The sequence below is a fragment of the Triticum urartu genome, chromosome 5A, assembly GCF_056163025.1.
Source record: "Triticum urartu cultivar PI428250 chromosome 5A, HENAU_Tu73, whole genome shotgun sequence".
In the NCBI taxonomy this organism is placed as follows: Eukaryota; Viridiplantae; Streptophyta; class Magnoliopsida; order Poales; family Poaceae; genus Triticum; species Triticum urartu.
Genome location: NC_141877.1, coordinates 546,745,353 through 546,763,626, shown reverse-complemented (window position 1 = coordinate 546,763,626; position 18,274 = coordinate 546,745,353). Strand labels below are relative to the sequence as shown.

The 18,274-nt window shown below is 46.6% G+C and overlaps 1 protein-coding gene across 1 annotated transcript; it reads right to left on the bottom strand.

The window, feature by feature from the left end:
• Nucleotides 1-15,154: 15,154 nt before the first annotated feature.
• On the bottom strand, nucleotides 15,155-17,232 carry LOC147972726 (wall-associated receptor kinase 5-like). Its single transcript, XM_087521649.1, has 2 exons — nucleotides 16,650-17,232; nucleotides 15,155-16,534 (listed from the first exon to the last, which is right to left on the bottom strand). The coding sequence occupies exons 1-2, from the start codon at nucleotides 16,864-16,866 to the stop codon at nucleotides 15,351-15,353; spliced, it is 1,401 nt and encodes a 466-aa protein (XP_087377775.1). The 5' UTR covers nucleotides 16,867-17,232; the 3' UTR covers nucleotides 15,155-15,350.
• Between the last annotated feature and the right edge of the window lie 1,042 nt (nucleotides 17,233-18,274).

The window sequence follows — 18,274 nt, the reverse complement described above, 5'->3', positions numbered from 1 at the left end:
ATGTGGGAATACGAGGTCTTACTCTAACCGGAAAATCCTTCACTCCCACCTGCTTTACAAGGGTTTCATACCACACTATAATGTTTGGATGAGGCACGGAGAAATAAGGGTTATGATGGAAGACGGCGAAGAAGAAGAGTACGATGACAACTATGTGCCCCCTGAATACGGTGATGCTGCAATGGGGGGAGCTGGTGAAGATTAAGAGGAACCAGACGATGTGCCCAATGATGCTGCAACGGGTGAAGCTGCTGAAGATCAACAGGAACCAGACGATGTGCCCGATGATGATGATCTCCGCCGGGTCATTGTCGATGCAAGGACGCAATGCGAAAGTCAAAAGGAGAAGCTGAAGTTCGATCGCATGTTAGAGGATCACAAAAAAGGGTTGTGCACCAATTGCGAAGATGGCAACACAAAGCTCCGTACCGTACTGAAATTGCTGCAGTGGAAGGCCGAGAATGCTGTGGCTGACAAAGGATTTGAGAAGCTACTGAAAATATTGAAGAAGAAGCTTCCAAAGGATAACGAATTGCCCGACAGTACATATGCAGCAAAGAAGGTCGTATGCCCTCTAGGATTGGAGGTGGAGAAGATACATGCATGCCCTAATGACTACATCCTCTACCGCGGTGCATACAAGGATCTGAACGCATGCCCGGTATGCGGTGCATTGCGGTATAAGATCAGACGAGATGACCCTGGTGATGTTGACGGCGAGCCCCCCAGGAAGAGGGTTCCTGCGAAGGTGATGTGTTATGCTCCTATAATACCACGGTTGAAACGTCTGTTCAGAAACAAAGAGCATGCCAAGTTGATGTGATGGCACAGTGAGAACTGAAAGAAAGATGGGAAGTTGAGAGCACCCGCTGACGGGTCGCAGTGGAGAAAAATCGAGAGAAAGTACTGGGATGAGTTTGCAAAGGACCCAAGGAATGTATGGTTTGCTTTAAGCGCGGATGGCATTAATCCTTTCGGGGAGCAGAGCAGCAAGCACAGCACCTGGCCCGTGACTCTATGTATGTATAACCTTCCTCCTTGGATGTGCATGAAGCGGAAGTTCATTATGATGCCAGTTCTTATCCAAGGCCCTAAGCAACCCGGCAAGGACATTGATGTGTACCTAAGGCCATTAGTTGAAGAACTTTTACAGCTGTGGAATGGGAACGGTGTACGTACGTGGGATGAGCACAGACAGGAGGAATTGAACCTAAAGGCGTTGTTGTTCGTGACCATCAACGATACCATGCATGCACGCACTGTTTAGATGACACTAAAAGTATATACCTGGACAAACGCACGAAGAATGTGTACCTGGGCCATCGTCGATTTCTTCCGACCAACCATCAATGTCGAAAGAAAGGCAAGCATTTCAAAGGCAAGGCAGGTCACCGGAAGAAGCCCGCCATGCGTACCGGTGATCACGTACTTGCTATGGTCAATGATTTACACGTAATCTTTGGAAAGGGTCCCGGTGGACTAGCTGTTCCGAATAACGCTGAGGGACACGCACCCATGTGGAAGAAGAAATCTATATTTTGGGACCTACCCTACTGGAAAGACCTAGAGGTCCGCTCTTCAATCGACGTGATGCACGTGATGAAGAACCTTTGCGTGAACCTGCTAGGCTTCTTGGGAGTGTATGGGAAGACAAAAGATACACCTGAGGCACGGGAGGACCTGCAACGTTTGCACGAAAAAGACGGCATGCCTCCGAAGCAGTATAAAGGTCCTGACAGCTACGCTCTTACGAAAGAAGAGAAAGGAATCTTCTTTGAATGCCTGCTCAGTATGAAGGTCACGACTGGCTTCTCGTCGAATATAAAGGGAATAATAAATATGCCAGAGAAAAAGTTTCAGAACCTAAACTCTCATGACTGCCACGTGATTATGACGCAACTGCTTCCGGTTGCATTGAGGGGGCTTCTACCGGAAAACGTCCGATTAGCCATTGTGAAGCTATGTGCATTCCTCAATGCAATCTCTAAGAAGGTGATCGATCCAGAAATCGTACCAAGGCTAAGGAGTGATGTGGCGCAATGTCTTGTCAGTTTCGAGTTGGTGTTCCCACCATCCTTCTTCAATATCATGACGCACGTCCTAGTTCATCTAGTCGATGAGATTGTCACCCTCGGGCCCGTATTTCTACACATTATGTTCCCCTTTGAGAGGTTCATGGGAGTCCTAAAGAAATATGTCCGTAACCGCGCTAGGCCAGAAGGAAGCATCTCCATAGGCCATCAAACAGAGGATGTTATCAGGTTTTGTGTTGACTTCATTCCTGGCCTTAAGAAGATAGGTCTCCCTAAATCGCGGTATGAGGGGAGACTGACTGGAAAAGGCACTCTTGGAAGTGACTCAATAATATGCAGGGACGGATATTATTGGTCTCAAGCACACTACACAGTTCTACAGAACTCTACCTTGGTGACCCCGTATGCCGATGAACATAAGAATAGTCTGCGCTCCAAACACCCGGAGCAGTGTGATGACTGGATTACATGTGAACACATCAGGACTTTCAGCAGTTGGTTGGAAACACGTCTCAGAGGTGACAACACTGTTTGTGATGAGTTGTACTTGTTGTCTAGGGGACCATCTTTGACTGTATTGACTTACAAAGGATACGAGATAAATGGGAATACATTTTACACGATCGCCCAAGATCAAAAGAGCACCAACCAAAACAGCGGTGTCCGCTTTGATGCAGCAACCGAGAGCGGAAAGGACACATATTATGGTTACATAGTGGACATATGGGAATTTGACTACGGACATGATTTTAAGGTCCCTTTGTTTAAGTGCAAATGGGTCAATCTGTCAGGCGGCGGGGTACAGATAGACCCACAGTATGGAATGACAACAGTGGATCTGAAAAATCTTGGATACACTGATGAACCGTTCGTCCTAGCCAATGATGTGACATAGGTTATCTATGTGAAGGACATGTCTACCAAATCGAGAAAAAGAAAAGATAAGGAAGCGAATACATCATACGATGAGCCAAAGCGCCACATAGTTCTTTCAGGAAAAAGGGACATCCTGGGAGTGGACGGCAAGACAGACATGTCTGAAGATTATGAAAAGTTTCATGAAATTCCTCCCTTCAATGTCAAGGCTGACCCAAGCATCCTGATAAACGATGAAGATTATCCATGGTTACGGTGCAATAAGCAAATGACACAAGCGAAGAAAAAGTGAAGACTTTCTCTCGCAACTATTATGATGATACCATGCCAACTTTGTAACACACGAGTATGCTATGCCAACTTTTTCAGAGTTCATTTGAAAACTATGAATTTAGGTCAAATTTTCTCTATAGGTGCATCTATGTTCATTTTTTACTAAAGTTAATCACAAACTTGTGATTCACACAGATTTCAAAGAATTCAAATTTTAACTATTCAAATTTGAAAACTAATGGCACTAATAGAAAGTTTATAATTTTTCTAAAACTAATGCAATAACAGAAAGTTTATAATTTTGCTGACCTAAAAGCAAAAAGAAATAAAAAATAAAGCAAAAAAACAAAAGAAAAAAAATAATGTAGAAAACAAAACAAAAAATATGGAAAACAAAAAAATAGCAACAATAAGTATTTTTTTTGTAAATAGAAACAAAATAAAATAAATAAAGCAACAAAAAAACAAAAAAAACTAAAAAAGTGTTTTCAAATTTGAAAACTAATGGCACTAACAGAAAGTTTATAATTTTTCTAAAACTAAAAGCAAAAACAATAAAAAAATAAAGCAAAAAAACAAAAGAAAATAAATAATGCAGAAAACAAAACAAAACTGGAAAAAATAGCAACAATAAGTATTTTGTTGTAAGTAGAAACAAAATAAAATAAATAAAGCAACAAAGAAAACTAAAAAAATGTTTTCAAATTTGAAAACTAATGGCACTAACAGAAAGTTCATAATTTTTTTTAAAACTAAAAGCAAAAAAGAATTAAAATATAAAGAAAAAACAAAAGAAAATAAATAATGCAGAAAACAAAACAAAAAAATGGAAAAAATAGCAACAATAAGTATTTTTTTGTAAGTAGAAACAAAATAAAATAAATAAAGCAACAAAGGAAAAAAAAGTGCCACCTACTGGGCCCCCACGGCCTGAATACGACTAGAAACCCTACCATGGGCCAGGATTCAGGCCCGCAGGAGGCCCAGTAGGCCCACAGGCACACAGCGCAGGGTTAGGCCTGAAAGGCTGCATTTGAGAGGAGCTCGAGATGGAAGGCGCAATAGCGCTTATAAACCACTCTCGAGCTCTCTCAGCTAGCGAGGTGGGACTAAAGTTTTGGCGCGGGGCAGCACAAGGCCTTTGGTCCCGGTTGGTGCTAGCAACCGGGACTAAAGGGGGCATTGGTCACGGTTCGTGGCACAAACCGTGACCAATGCCCCCCTTTAGTCCCGGTTGGTGCCACCAACCGGGACCAAAGACCAAGCCTTTGGTATATAACCAGGACTTGTGAAATTTTCAGATTTCCCTCGCCAGTTGCCCCCGACGATGCCGACCTCCTCGACACCGCCAGGCTGCCCCGACGCCGCACGCCGCCCCCGCCGTCGCCGTCGCCCGCGCCCGTCGTCGCCATCGCCCGCACCCTCGCCGGACGTCGCCCGCGCCCGTCGTCGCCGTCGCTCGCGCCCTCGCCCTCGTCGCCCGCGCCCATCGTCGCCGTCGCATGCGCCCTCGCCCGCGCCCTCACCGGCCGTCCCCTGCCCCGACGCGTCGCCGCCTCTGTGAGCACCATGCATCTGCCGCCCCCGCCGCCGCCGTGCATTTTTTTAATTATACATGTTTTTTTTACATGTTTTTAGATTTTCATATATATATGTATGTATGTATCTTTTAGATATATGTTTTTGTATGTATGTTCATATATGTTTTTTTATGTATGTTCATATAGGTATATATGTATGTATTTTTTCAATTGTAATGATGTTTTAAAAATACATATATGCAAAAGTTAGATTTTTTTATTAGAAAAGTTTTATCTATATATGTTCTCTGATTTAGTACATTTTAGGTTAGTTTCATTTTAAAAAAAGTTTTATATATTTAGGAAGAAGGAATAGAAGGAAGAAGAAGGAAGAAAATGTTTTATATATGAGGGTCGAGAGGGGGTCGACGGTCGAGAGGGGGTCGTCGAACATGAGAGGAAGAAAAGGATAAAAAAAAGAAGAGGAAGAAGAAAAAAAAGAGGAGAAGAAAGAATAGAGGAGAAGTCTCCTCTATTCTTTCTTCTCCTCTTTTTTTTCTTCTTCCTCTTCTTTTATCAGAAACGAGGGTCGTCGAGGGTCGCCGAACATGAGAGGAAGGAAAGGATAAAAAAGAAGAGGAAAAAGAAAAAAAAGAGGAGAAGAAAGAATAGAGGAGTTCTTCTCCTCTTTTTTTTCTTCTTCCTCTTTTTTTATCGGGAACGAGGGTCGCCGAGGGGTCGAGGGTCGAGAGGGGGTCGACGGTCGCCGAGGGGTCGAGGGCCGAGAGGGGGTCTAGGGTCGTCGAACATGAGAGGAAGAAGAGGATTAAAAAAGAGGAAGAAGAAAAAAAGAGGAGAAGAAAGAATACAGGAGAGGAGAAGAAAGAATAGAGAAGTTCTTCTCCTCTATTCTTTCTTCTCCTCTTTTTTTTCTTCTTCTTCCTCTTCTTTTTATCGGGAACGAGGGTTGTCGAGGGTTGCCGAGCGGTAGAGGAAACCCTAAATAGCAAGTGTCGTTGGTGTAAGATACATGTGACCGTCGGTGTCGGACAGTACATCCATGTCCCACAAGTGACGCGGGCTTCGACGCCCACGTCACTTGTGGGACGTGGATATAGTGTCCGACACCGACGGCCACATGTATCTCACACCCACGATACTTGCTATTTAGGGTTTCCTCTACCGTTCGGCGACCCTCGACAACCCTCGTTTCCGATAAAAAAATAGGAAGAAGAAGAAAAAAAGAGGAGAAGAAAGATTTCTTCTCCTCTTTTTTTTTCTTCTTCTTCCTCTTTATTTTATCGGGAACGAGGGTCGTCGAGGGTCAGGGTCGCCGAGCGGTAGAGGAAACCCTAAATAGCAAGTATCGTGGGTGTGAGATACATGTGGCCGTCGGTGTCGGACACTACATCCACGTCCCACAAGTGACGCGGGCTTCGACGCCCACGTCACTTGTGGGACGTGGATGTAGTGTCCGACACCGACGGCCACATGTATCTCACACCCACGATACTTGCTATTTAGGGTTTCCTCTACCGCTCGGTGACCCTCGACGACCCTCGTTCCCGATAAAAAAAAGAGGAAGAAGAAGAAAAAAAGAGGAGAAGAAAGAACAGAGGAGTTCTTACTCCTCTATTCTTTCTTCTCCTCTTTTTTTTCTTCTTCCTCTTCTTTTTTTATCCTTGAAGCATTGTCGAGGCCACCCCAAACCCTAGAGAAGCAGCGTTGAGGCCACCCCAAACCCTAGAGAAGCAGCGTCGAGGCCACTAATTAATATTAGTTCTACATTTGCCACTAATATTTCCATCTGTCATGTTTGAATAATAATTGCCATGTTGTAAATATTTGTAGAAACTATGGACACGCCCGAGACGAAGTACAAGAAGAGTTGTTGGGGGACATAATCGCATGAGGAAGTGATGCCGTCTGCTTGTTGTTTCTCAACTACACCGATGGTCTAGAAGCAGCTGGCTATGATTATGATGGCTCCGGTGACCTAATGCCGATGCAAGAAGGAGACCGTGAGGACGGCTCCGGTGACCCAATGCCGGTGCAAGAAGGAGGCCGTGATGACGTCTCCGGTGACCGAACCGAGTCCGGCCAGGTATATATATTAGTTAAGTTTGAGATCATAGCAATCGTGCCCGACGGCCAACCAATTGAACCCCTCCGGACAAAGAGAGCATTTGTTGCTCAGTGCGGGGTTTTGGTTAGGGACAAGATCCCGATCAGCATCCAGCAATGGTTAAAGCCGGCTACATAAGTCCCTGAGGTGTCTTATGTCAATGATATGCAGAAAAATGATCTTTGGACTGAGCTGAAGTCAAATTTCACCCTACCGCAAGAGGATGATCCGGAGAAGCCAGTTAAAGAGCAATTAATCAAGTCTTTTGCTCTTAAGAGGATGGCAGAACTATTCAGGAGGTGGAAGAAAGAGTTGAATAAGTTTGTCGAAAATAAAGAGACACCAGAATTCAAGGGCAGATATGAGAAGATCAGAGATCGCTGGCCCGCATTTGTGGCCCACAAGACATCAGAAAAGAGTAAGAAGATGTCGGCGACAAACAAGAAAAATGTTGCAAAGAAGAAGCATCACCATCGCACGGGGTCAGGTGGCTACCTCGTAGCCCAGCCTAAGTGGGCCAAGACTGAGAATGATCTGGCTGATAAAGGGATCGAACCAGAGATAATTAACTGGCCAGACCGTTGCCGGACTTGGTTCTTCGGGGCTGGCGGAACCTTGGACCCTGTATCAGGGAAGTGCATTTGGACGAACGATCAAATGGACATACCAGTCAAGAAGCTTTAGCAGTATATCGAAGCAGCGCAGCAAGGGACGTTCGTTCCAGACAGAGAGAACGACAAGCTCACAATGGCCCTCGGGAATCCTGAGCACCCTGGACGGACACGAGGCATGCCAGGCTCCATTCCGTGGAAGGTTGGGTTTCCGGACGCAGGCGGTTACAAATGCCAGGAGAGGAGGAAAAAATTGCAGCAGACCCAAATGCAGGCGCTGCAAGCAAGGGTACAAGTGATAGAGGAATGAGAAGCAAATCGCAGCAAAGGAAATGCCGAAGCTTCCCCCGAAGCTACCCCGCCATCTCAACGGAGAAGTAGCGTGGCTTCCACCGAGCTGCTTCAGTCGGAGCATGTCTTGACGGCTCCTGCCAGCTATCCCGTGGATGCTATCACGGAGTCTCAAAATTGCCACCTTATGAGGCAATGGATTAATATGAAGGTCAAGGCGGCTGTTGGCTCTGTTTTTCCTACTGAACCCGGCGCAACTTTTCACTGCCGGCCGATTCCAGAAAGATATGCTAGGGTGATGGTGGATGAAATAACAGAGGGATTTGAGGACCTCTAGCTTGACCACCCTACCGGTGAAGGGGAGACTCGGCTGGGTTCTGCTCTGAAGACTTCATGCCTATGGTGGAAGGAGCTCATCAACCTTCCGAACTGGACGCCTCCGCCTCCTCCTCCGGCGAGTCAGGGCACTCCGCCTCCTCCACCGCCTCCTCCTCCGGCGAGTGACGATCAGGGCACTCGGCCGGCTCCTTCTCCGGCGCGTGGCGGCACTCCACCTCCTTCTCCGCCTGTGCCGGCGCGCCCGAGCAGCCAGCCTCCTCCTTCTCCGCCTCGTCAGCAAGGGCGGAAGAGACCTGCCGCCGCTCCGGCTGCTCCGGCGCGTCGTAGTCCTTCTCCTCCGCCTCGTAAGCAAGTAAAGAAGACAACCGCTCCGTCTGCTCTGCCGGCGTCTAGCAGTACAGCCAAAGGCGGGAGGACATACAGATTCGGTCCTTCTATGAAGACTCCAGAGAAGTTACCATACGAGAGGACCCCGGAGGAGAATGCCGAGATCGCGCGAGAAGAAGTGAGGAACTTCTTTGAAGGGGTGAAAGCAAAGAAACATCCACCTCCGGAGGAGAAGGTAGATCCGGTGAAAGCGAAGCGCACTCTGGCTGCCCTGACAAAACCACCCAAGTCTCCGCCGAAAGGAAACTATGAGCGCATTATTGGAAAGGAATTTGCCGAGAAGCGGAGCGGTCGGGAAGTACTGTCAGCGATCAAAGGCTGAAAGAACGACGAGCTGGGAAACAAATTGCACAGCTCGGCGAACAACCGAAGCAATCGTGCCCCCTGCTCAAGGTGCCTAGCGACATCATCGCTAATGATCCGAGGATGGTGCCCGGTTATAGCAATCTTGGAGATTACCTGCCCGATGATGTACATTATGATTTAATGGAGGTGCAAATACAAAGATACGAGTACGGGAAGCCTCTCATCAAAGATGAAAGATCTCTATCAATGATGCATGATTGGTACTTGAAAATCTGCAGAGAGTCTGGGGGGAGGAGTACTTTGTATGTGAGAGTTAAAAAGGAGCATGACCTCGTTGGAATTGATCTGTTGCCTGTTCCATTTGAGGAGTTCTTTCAGTTTTTCAATCAATTGGCCCTCGATAAAGCAATGGTCACCTGCTACTGTCTGTAAGTAGTACTACTTCTGTCATTAAGCCTCTCTATATAGCTCAGCTCTTTCATTGCATGTATTTATAATTATCCTCACTATATTATGCAGATTGAAGATCGTCGAATTGAAGAAACGACAAATCGGTGATATTGGGTTCATTAACACAAATATCATAGATGCAACTCAGGTTAAATTTCATGCTGCAGATACCGAGGCCAACTTGCTACGATCGTTGGTAATAAATGAAAACAAAGATATAATACTCTTTCCTTACAACTTCAAGTGAGTGTTACTGTCTTGTGCGTATTCGGTTTCCCTTATATATTAGTCAAGGTTATAGTAATGTAATTGATGAGTTATGCATGCGTGTGCAGTTTCCACTATATTCTCCTAGAGATTAAGCTTGAGCAGGGACTAGTAACCGTCTTAGACTCAAGACGAAAAGATCCCCAGGACTATGTAGACATGACTCAAATGCTCGAGAAGTTAATTAAATCGATCATTATCCACCATATCAGCAACTTTGTTCATTTCCTGATATATCAAGTAATTGTTTTCTTTGTCTGGCAGGGTTTGGAAAAAATTCACCAAAAAAGCTCCGGGACTCCCGAAGAAGCTGCAATTTAGACACCCGAAAGTAAGTACTGTAGTAGCATGTTCCGCGCATCTCCTATTGATTCAAGCACTAGTTTCATCAATACCATTTGGCATTCTTGCTTATCAGTTTGATTGACCTCTATTTCTTGTAAAGTGGTTGTGTCAGGAACAAGGGAATGATTTCTGTGGATACTATGTTTGCGAGTCCATCCGCCACACGACCTGTGAGCGGGGCTACTCTGACAAACAATATGAAGTGCGTAAATAACAACATTCACAATTTTATTTTATTACCATCATTTGTGTTGAGTTTCATTCATTCATATATATATATATATATGTGTGTGTGTGTGTGTGTGTGTGTGTGTATTGACCCCCTTCTTCAAATTAGATGTTTCGGAAGCGGGGTGAACTCCTAGCACCAGCTCGCATGCGAGCAATTCTAGAGGAATTGGCGGCATTCTTTCTTGACCACGTGATCGCTGAAGACGGAGAATACTATGTGGACCATGAGTCCGTATGTTAGGAGATTATATTTGTAAGAGATAATTATTGTATATATGTAGCCGGTAGTGTCGGATAGATATACGAGAACTTGTTGTTCGACCAATCTCTCGGAGAAGAAGAGGCGGTCGATATCACTTCTCTCTGTATGCATATATGTTTATGACGATCTTCTGTTTCCTTCATTTGCTTACTAGCTAGCTAGCGTGTCTAGTCCTCTCTATACGTATGTATAGTACATAGCGTCGACCAAGCACGGACATAAGAGAGGACACTTCTCTCTATTAATTATAGCTAGCTAACACAATATATGAAACACCTAAATTAACCCCCCAAAACCCCCAACCCCCCCCCCCTTCAAAAAAAACAAAAACCCCAGCCACAGAAATGCTGAAGCGTGGATGCCTCCTGCCTGGGCTCCGCGCACAGGCCACGTGGAGGCCCATCTGTCCCGGTTCTGGATTGAACCGGGACTAAAGGAACAGGGCATTAGTACCGACCCTTTAGTCCCGGTTCAGGAACCGGGACAAAAGGCCCTTACGAACCGGGACAACAGGCCCTTTTTCTACTAGTGTATCGCCACCTGAGGACGCACGGGCGATATTTTAGGCATGGGGGCCGTCAGATTCCCAACCGCGCCGCCCGAAGTCGAACCCAGACGCCGTCCTTTTGAAAAGTAAACTTGGCCAAAATCGGCCAAACACAACAAAATTCGGCAAATTCGACACATATGAGGTGATTTCATTGACATTTTTACATAAAAACTTTAGAACATAACTCAAAACTAAAAACATAATTAGAAACTACTACGCCGCCTTCCGCCGCCCCTCCTACAGCCCAAAGAACGCGCCAAAGGTGCTGTAGTCGTCGCCGGCCTCCGTCTTCTCGGCGGAGGTACGTCATCGTCACCGTCCTCGAGGATGATGACGCCACCCACGTCGCGGCCGCGGCCTCGGGCGGAGATCTCCTCGAGGGCACGACACCGGCGTTCCGTCTCCAGTTTGACGTAGTCCTCACACGCCCACTTGAGTGTGGCCTCGTCGGCGGCGGCGGCCAAGTCGTCATGCTCGCTCTTCACGGCGGCCAGCCCCGGCTCCGTCTTCGGCTTAACGAGGCGGGAGGAAGAGGAGCCACAGCCGCCCTCGTTCATGACGAGGGCGCCGTCGCGGGTGCGCCACCCTAGCGGCGTCTCCACGGGCTCGGCCTTGACGCTGGCGAGCGCCGACGATATGTATGAGTGGGAGTGGGAGGAGGAGGACGACCCACCCCCATGCGCCGCGGCAACCAAATGTCGTCGCCGCTCCGGCGAGGGACAGGCACCGGGGTCGCCGGGTACTTGAGCGGCGGCTGGTTGCCGCCTTCGAGGTGCTCGAGGACGAAGTGCAGCGTCCACCCGGGGACGCCCCACTACAGGCGGCGGCCGTCGGCATTGTGGCGCCCCCTCACCAGCGCGCTGTTGGTGGAGGCGAGCTGCTCCTCGTGGCGGCGTTGGAAGTACGCCGCCCAGCTGGCATGGTTGCCGGTGGCCTACTCCGGGCGGCTGCGAACCTCCTCCGGCAGGGAGGCCCGGATGTGCTCGATCTCATCATGGAAGTAGGCGGGATGGTCGACGTCGGGCTGCGGAGGGACTGGGACGCCCCCGGCGCTGAGCCTCCACCGCCCTGGAGTGCGCATGTCAGGCGGCGCCGGGTAGTTGGCCTGGTGGAGGAGGTGCGCCTCCCACTTGTGCAGGGTAAGGCGGCCGAAGCCGTTGGCCGCCGCACCATCGCTGGGGAAACGCTCACCCATCGATGGCTGGTGTCGGGGAGAGAGAGGTGGGATGGGGCGGCGACGACGAGAGAGGGACAATGGGCGAGAGTGCGTCTACCAGTGAGGAGGGGGTGGCTTTTTATATCCGTCGGGGGGTAGTAGACGTATGTGTATGCGTGGCGAGAGATGGATGGCCCGTCGCCGGGCCTTCGCTGCGCCGCCCGTGGGGAATCAATGGAAGGCTGACCGGCGGCAGCCTTGCCATTGATTCCCCGCGGGAAACAGGGCGCGAGGAAGACGAGACGCGGCTGGTCACTGACTCAGCGGGCCCGCCGTTCTTTCGCGCCAAAAACGCTTCCACCGGTGCCCCCGGGCGCCTTACAGTGCGCCGGGTCGTCCTGAGTCCGCCGGCGCCAATTTCGGCCCTAACAGGAGAAATTTGGACTTTTGGGGACGCGACTGGGCTAATTTTTAGACGCCGACGATAAAAAAATGTCTTGGGAGGCCTGTTGGGGGGGAGGGGGGGGGGCGAGTGGAGATACTCTAGGCCATCCATTTCTTGGAGGTTCAGACACATGCAGGCCCGTTGTATTTCATGCATGTTGCTTATTCAATTGAATTTTATTGCCCCTTATTCCACCAATCTTGTCACATCAATCATTTACTATCTTCATCGACAGTATCTTTACCAGAGATTGCACAGATGCTATGCTCCGTCCATTGTATCGTCATGCTGCACTCACATGTTTTTTTCACAATGTTTGCAAGTTAGAAATAAATTTATCTTATAAACCAAAATTTCAATTGAAGCTTCATTTGCATATTTGTGCTTCTAGTGACGAGGGCTTTCAAACAAGGCCATCCTCGTGTATACTAGAAGGGTTGGGCGCGCTATGCTGCGCTGTTGAATTTGTTGGGATTCTTAAATTTCTTTACTCACTCTATTTTAAAATATATGGTGTATTACTTTTTTGAAAAGTCAAACCTCTTTAAGTTTGATCAAATTTGTAGAGAAATTTATCAAAATTCATAATATCAAACAGGTGTTATTTGATTCATCATGAAATGAATTTTCATATATTTTGTTTAATATTGTGGATGTCGATATTTTTGGCTCTGAACTTGGACAAAATTAAAGAAACTTGGCTTTCCAGAAAATAATAACCCTTATATTTTGAAACTGATGGAGTATTTAGTTTGACCGTTAGAAGAGATGATGGAGTGTGTTTTATGTTTATTTATAATGTGGTTATTTGGTGGGCCTTTTGCGCTGCGATCCTGTGTTATCCGCTAATCAACCCATATTTATGTGGGGATATTTTTTTATCGTTGGTTGCATGTACTATATTCATGTTATAGTATCACATGATGGCGCTTTTTCCTGGGTAATAGGAGTTGGCGAGGAGTTGATACATGTTTTATAGGCCGGTTACTACTGATTAATTTGAAAAATTGTTGACCGATCAAAATCATAAACCGGATCTAGAATTGAATACCTCAATCGAATGAATGAGCACTAAAATTAGGGAACATAGAGAACTAAAGTAATTAAATGGGAGAGCTCCTTGGGATATTGTTGACCCGGTCAAAATCAGGTGAAGCAATTCTAAATTGAAGCCTCAATTAATTATGAAGATTTAAAAATTAGGAAGCATAATATATTTTATAAAAAATTAAATGAGAGAGTTTTGAGAAATTGTTGACCCGATCAAAATTGGGTGACCAAATTCCAATTGAAGACCTTAATTGATTGTGAGGCCTCCAATTCTAGTAAGCTTAGTGATATAGGTCCATTGTGTCGTCATGCTGCACTCACATGTTTTTTTCACTATGTTTGCAAGTTAGACATAAATTTATCTTATAAATGAAAATTTCAACTGAAGCTTCATTTGCATATTTGTGCTTCTAGTGACGAGGGCTTTCAAACAAGGTCATCCTCGTGTATACTAGAAGGGTTGGCGTGCTTTACTGCGCCGTTGAATTTTTTGGGATTCTTAAATTTCTTTACTCACTCTATTTCAAAAAATATGGTGTATTGCTTTTTTGAAAAGTTAAACCTCTTTAAGTTTGATCAAATTTGTAGAGAAATATATCAAAATTCATATATCAAACTGGTGTTATTCGATTTATCATGAAATGAATTTTCATATTATTTTTGTTTAATATTGTGGATGACGATATTTTTGGCTCTGAACTTGGTTAACATTAAAGAAAATTGACTTTCCAAAAAAATAATAACCCTTATATTTTGAAACTGATGGAGTATTTAGTTTGACTAGTGGGGGAGATGATGGAGTGTGTTTTATGTTGATTTATAATGTGGTTATTTGGTGGGCCTTTTGCGGTGCGATTCTGTGTTAGCCGCTAATCAACCCATATTTATGTGGGGATGTTTTTTCATCATTGGTTGCATGTACTATATTCGTGGTATATTATCACATGGTAGCGCTTTTTTCTGGGTGATAGGAGTTGGCGAGGAGTTGATACATGTTTTATAGGCCGGTTACTACTGATTGATTTGAAAAATCGTTGACCGATCAAAATCATAAACCAAATCCAGAATTGAATACCTCAGTCGAATGAATGAGCTTTAAAATTACGGAACATAGAGAACTAAAATAATTAAATGAGAGAGCTTTTTGAGATATTGTTGATCCGGTCAAAATCGAGTGAACCAATTCTAAATTGAAGCCTCAGTTAATTATGAAAATTAAAAATAGGAAGCATAATATATTGTATAAAATATTAAATGAGAGAGTTTTGAGAAATTGTTGACCCGATCAAAATTGGCTGACCAAATTCCAATTGAAGACCATAATTGACTGTGATGCCTTCAATTCTAGGGAGCTTGGTGATATAGTATATAGATCAGTCGATGTGAGTATATGCAAGTGTGTGCTACTGCTTACTCTTGGCCTCTTGCTAGCACTTGATAGAGAATCCTAATTAAGAAACTCAGATCTATCTATCCAATCACAAGGTGCATGCATCGACTTTACTATGCAAGTCCCGCGTCCTCTCTCTTTTGGGCCTGTAATATTGCCACCCCAATCAAGGGCATAGGACAACGACAATCGGTTAGCATAGACTAGTCACAACTTGCAGACAAGCAGTTAACTGACCCGATCAACGTCCCTTGATTAACAGCCAAATGGCCGGGCCTTATCGATCCTATTATTACTTTTTTCTTGCATTCATCGTACTATTATTCCTACTTGTCTTCTTTGCTGTATACAAGCCTCACTATTTCCTTACATGAAAAAGAAAAAAAATACATAAAGCATACAAGCCATTTGATCCATGTGCATATCACACAGGAACACAGTCACTACCTCGGGTATCTTGATGACAACAAATATTCTTCTTCCTGGCTATATTGTCTGCTCACCTCCTCCGTTTTTCCACCCTCGATCATTGCATAACTTGGTGCATCCATATCAGACATCACGACATTTCCATGGGGTACTCGAAGGTTCTCCAGTGTCATCTCCACTTGCCTCATGGTTGGCCGTTGGCCCCCTTCCATCCTCACGCATGCCGCTGCCAATAGGGCTACCTCTTCAACCATCTTGCCTCCTTCCTGCACAACCTGAGGATCTAACAAACTGGCAAGGTCGCCTGTTGCGAGCAAGGCGGTGAAATATGCAACCAGGCTTTTCTCCTCAGACGATCGATATGAGCATGGTTTTTTCCTCGTTAGCAGCTCCATGAGGAGAACGCCAAAGCTATAAACATCACTCTTCTCAGTGAGTTGTCCGAAGTAGTAGTACATGGGGTCTAGATACCCAAATGTCCCTTGGATGGCAGTTGCGTCCCCTGTTTGATCGATTGGAATGCACCTCGAAGCTCCAAAGTCTGACACCTTTGCTATGAGAGTGCCATCTAATAGGATGTTCTGAGATTTGATGTCCCTGTGGACTATAGGGATTGACACGGCTGAGTGAAGGTACGCGAAAGCTCTCGCAGTCTCCGTGGCAATTCTCAGGCGCTCCACCCATGGCAATGATGCTTCAGGCTCTTCCACATGAAGATGGTCATAAAGAGTCCCATTGGAGATGAACTCATACACCAACAACGGCACCTCCGTCTCGAGGCAGCACCCGAAGAGCTTCACCACGTTCCGATGGTTGATCTGCGAGAGGATGGCTACCTCATTGATGAACTCGTCGATCTCCCTCTGAACCACGACCTTGGACTTCTTGATCGCCACGACGTGCAGGTCTGACATGATCCCTTTGTACACGGTGCCGTGCCCTCCTCCGCCGATCTCGCGAGCTTTGTCAAAGTTATTGGTGGCCTTCTCCAGCTCCACCAAGGGGATGATCATCCTCTCAGCGATGTCTGCCTTTTGCGACACCAATTGCTGCAGCAGATGCCCCCTGTTTTGCCTGAAAAATTTCTTCTTCAGTACTTTTGCCCTCTGCTGCTTCAGCTTCCGGGTCACAAAAAAGACACCAAGTATCAGGAGTAGAAGGCCAGCACCACAGCCGATTCCTATGCCGACACCCAGACCTGAAAACGTGAGAGAAAATGCGTCATGGTTCAGAGCAAGAACCAATGCAATTCCTGTCTCCCTGACGTGCAAGCTCACATATGTACCATCATCAGTGGTGTTATACATGCTCACCTAGAGATGATTTCACGCAGCCATCTTTGATCTGGGGGTTGCCACGGGAGCCCGGCGGGCACCGGCACTGGTACGCTCCAAGCGTGTTGGCGCAGATGCCGAAGCACATGAACTTGTCGGGCATCCGCCGGCGCCGGCGAGGTATGGGTTGCCCTCGTAGCCCTCCTCGCAATGGCACACGTAGCCAGTGCGGTAGTTGTTGGTGACGTTGAGGCATGCGCTGCGGCTGCTCCGGCACACGCTCCTCGCCGCCTCCTGTGGGCAGCCCGTCGCTGTATCCTGGGGTTGCAGGAGCCGCTTGGACTCCATCACCCACTCCAGCACCACGGAGATCGCCGTCGTGCTGGAGGAGCCCTGGAGCGACTTGTTGAGCAGCCCGGCGGAGTTGCCCTCGAACCAGCCAGTCTCGGCGATGCGCACCGCGATAGGCAGCTGGAGGTCCATCTCCTGGTTCAGGTCCAGCCCCGCGAGCTGCACGCTGTAGGAAAGGCGGCCGATGGGGATGGGCGTCTCGCAGCAGCCCACGCCGGCGCACGCGGTGACCTCCTCCGGGGAGATCGTGCTCAGAAACGTGTCGGTGACGGGGCAGAAGGCGGAGCAACCGACGATGACGTTGCCGCCTTCCCCGAGCAGCGTGGCCTGCTGGTTGCACCCCGTGACCACCAACCGGTTGCGCGTCCCCGACACCACGAACGGGCCGGCGAAGGCGTCGGCGCCGAGCCCGCCCCACTGGCCGGTGTACGCGAGCCTCGCGAGGCCAGTGCCGTTCCCGCTGCCTGTGAGCTTCCATATCTCATTCAAGGACAGTACCGTTGTACTATTTCATTGTATCGAGAAGATAATGCTAAGAATGTACTCCCTCCGTTCACAAATATAAGATGGTCTAAATTTATTTATTTTTCCGAAACAAAGGTATACATATACGTTTTACTGTATTTGTTCACTCATTTTAGTCCGCGTGTAGTCCATATTAAAAATATTCAAAAAAATCTTTTATATTTGTAAGTAGATTCGTGTCCAAGAGTTACATGACGTCTCTAGAGGTTACACGAAAAAAAATGAAAGAAGTTTTCTGACTCATGATGGTTGCTAGTCGGTCCACTCAAGGCGAAGATTATTTTTTAACAACCACCGGGGAGGGAGGGAGTGTCTCCACCTGAATATATTACTCAGGTGCATCAAGGATGAAATTACGATAGTGTGCTAGCGTGTGAGGACAAGTATTGTCCTCAAGACACAATAGCCATCTTTTGTACTCCCTTCGTTCCTAAATATGTCTTTTTAGACATTTTAAATGGACTACAACATACGGATGTATGTAGACATATTTTAGAGTGTAGATTCATTCATTTTGTTCCGTATATAGTCACTTGTTGGAATCTCTAAAAAGACTTATACTAAGAAACGGAGGGATTATATCATTTCGTAGAACGAGTAGTTCAAAGAGAAAAATCATTTACAAGATTTCTAATAGTGATCTTAGGAGTGTGATCCTCATTACAGAAGACCAAGAGTGTTCTGTGAGTCCCAAATCTTCCAAAGAATAGAGAGCGCCCCATGTCCAGGGAGGAGGAAGCCCATAGCGAAACGGAGGGAGTATATCATTTCATAGAACGAGTAGTCCA

What these genes read in the sequence shown, in the direction of transcription:
- LOC147972726 (XM_087521649.1), bottom strand. Translation starts at nt 16,866, where the DNA reads ATGCCTCAACGTCACCAACAACTACCGCACTGGCTACGTGTGCCATTG. An exon ending in CTGCGTGAAATCATCTCTAG is followed by an intron (nt 16,535 to 16,649) that starts GTGAGCATGTAT and finishes TCACGTTTTCAG; the next exon opens with GTCTGGGTGTCGGCATAGGA.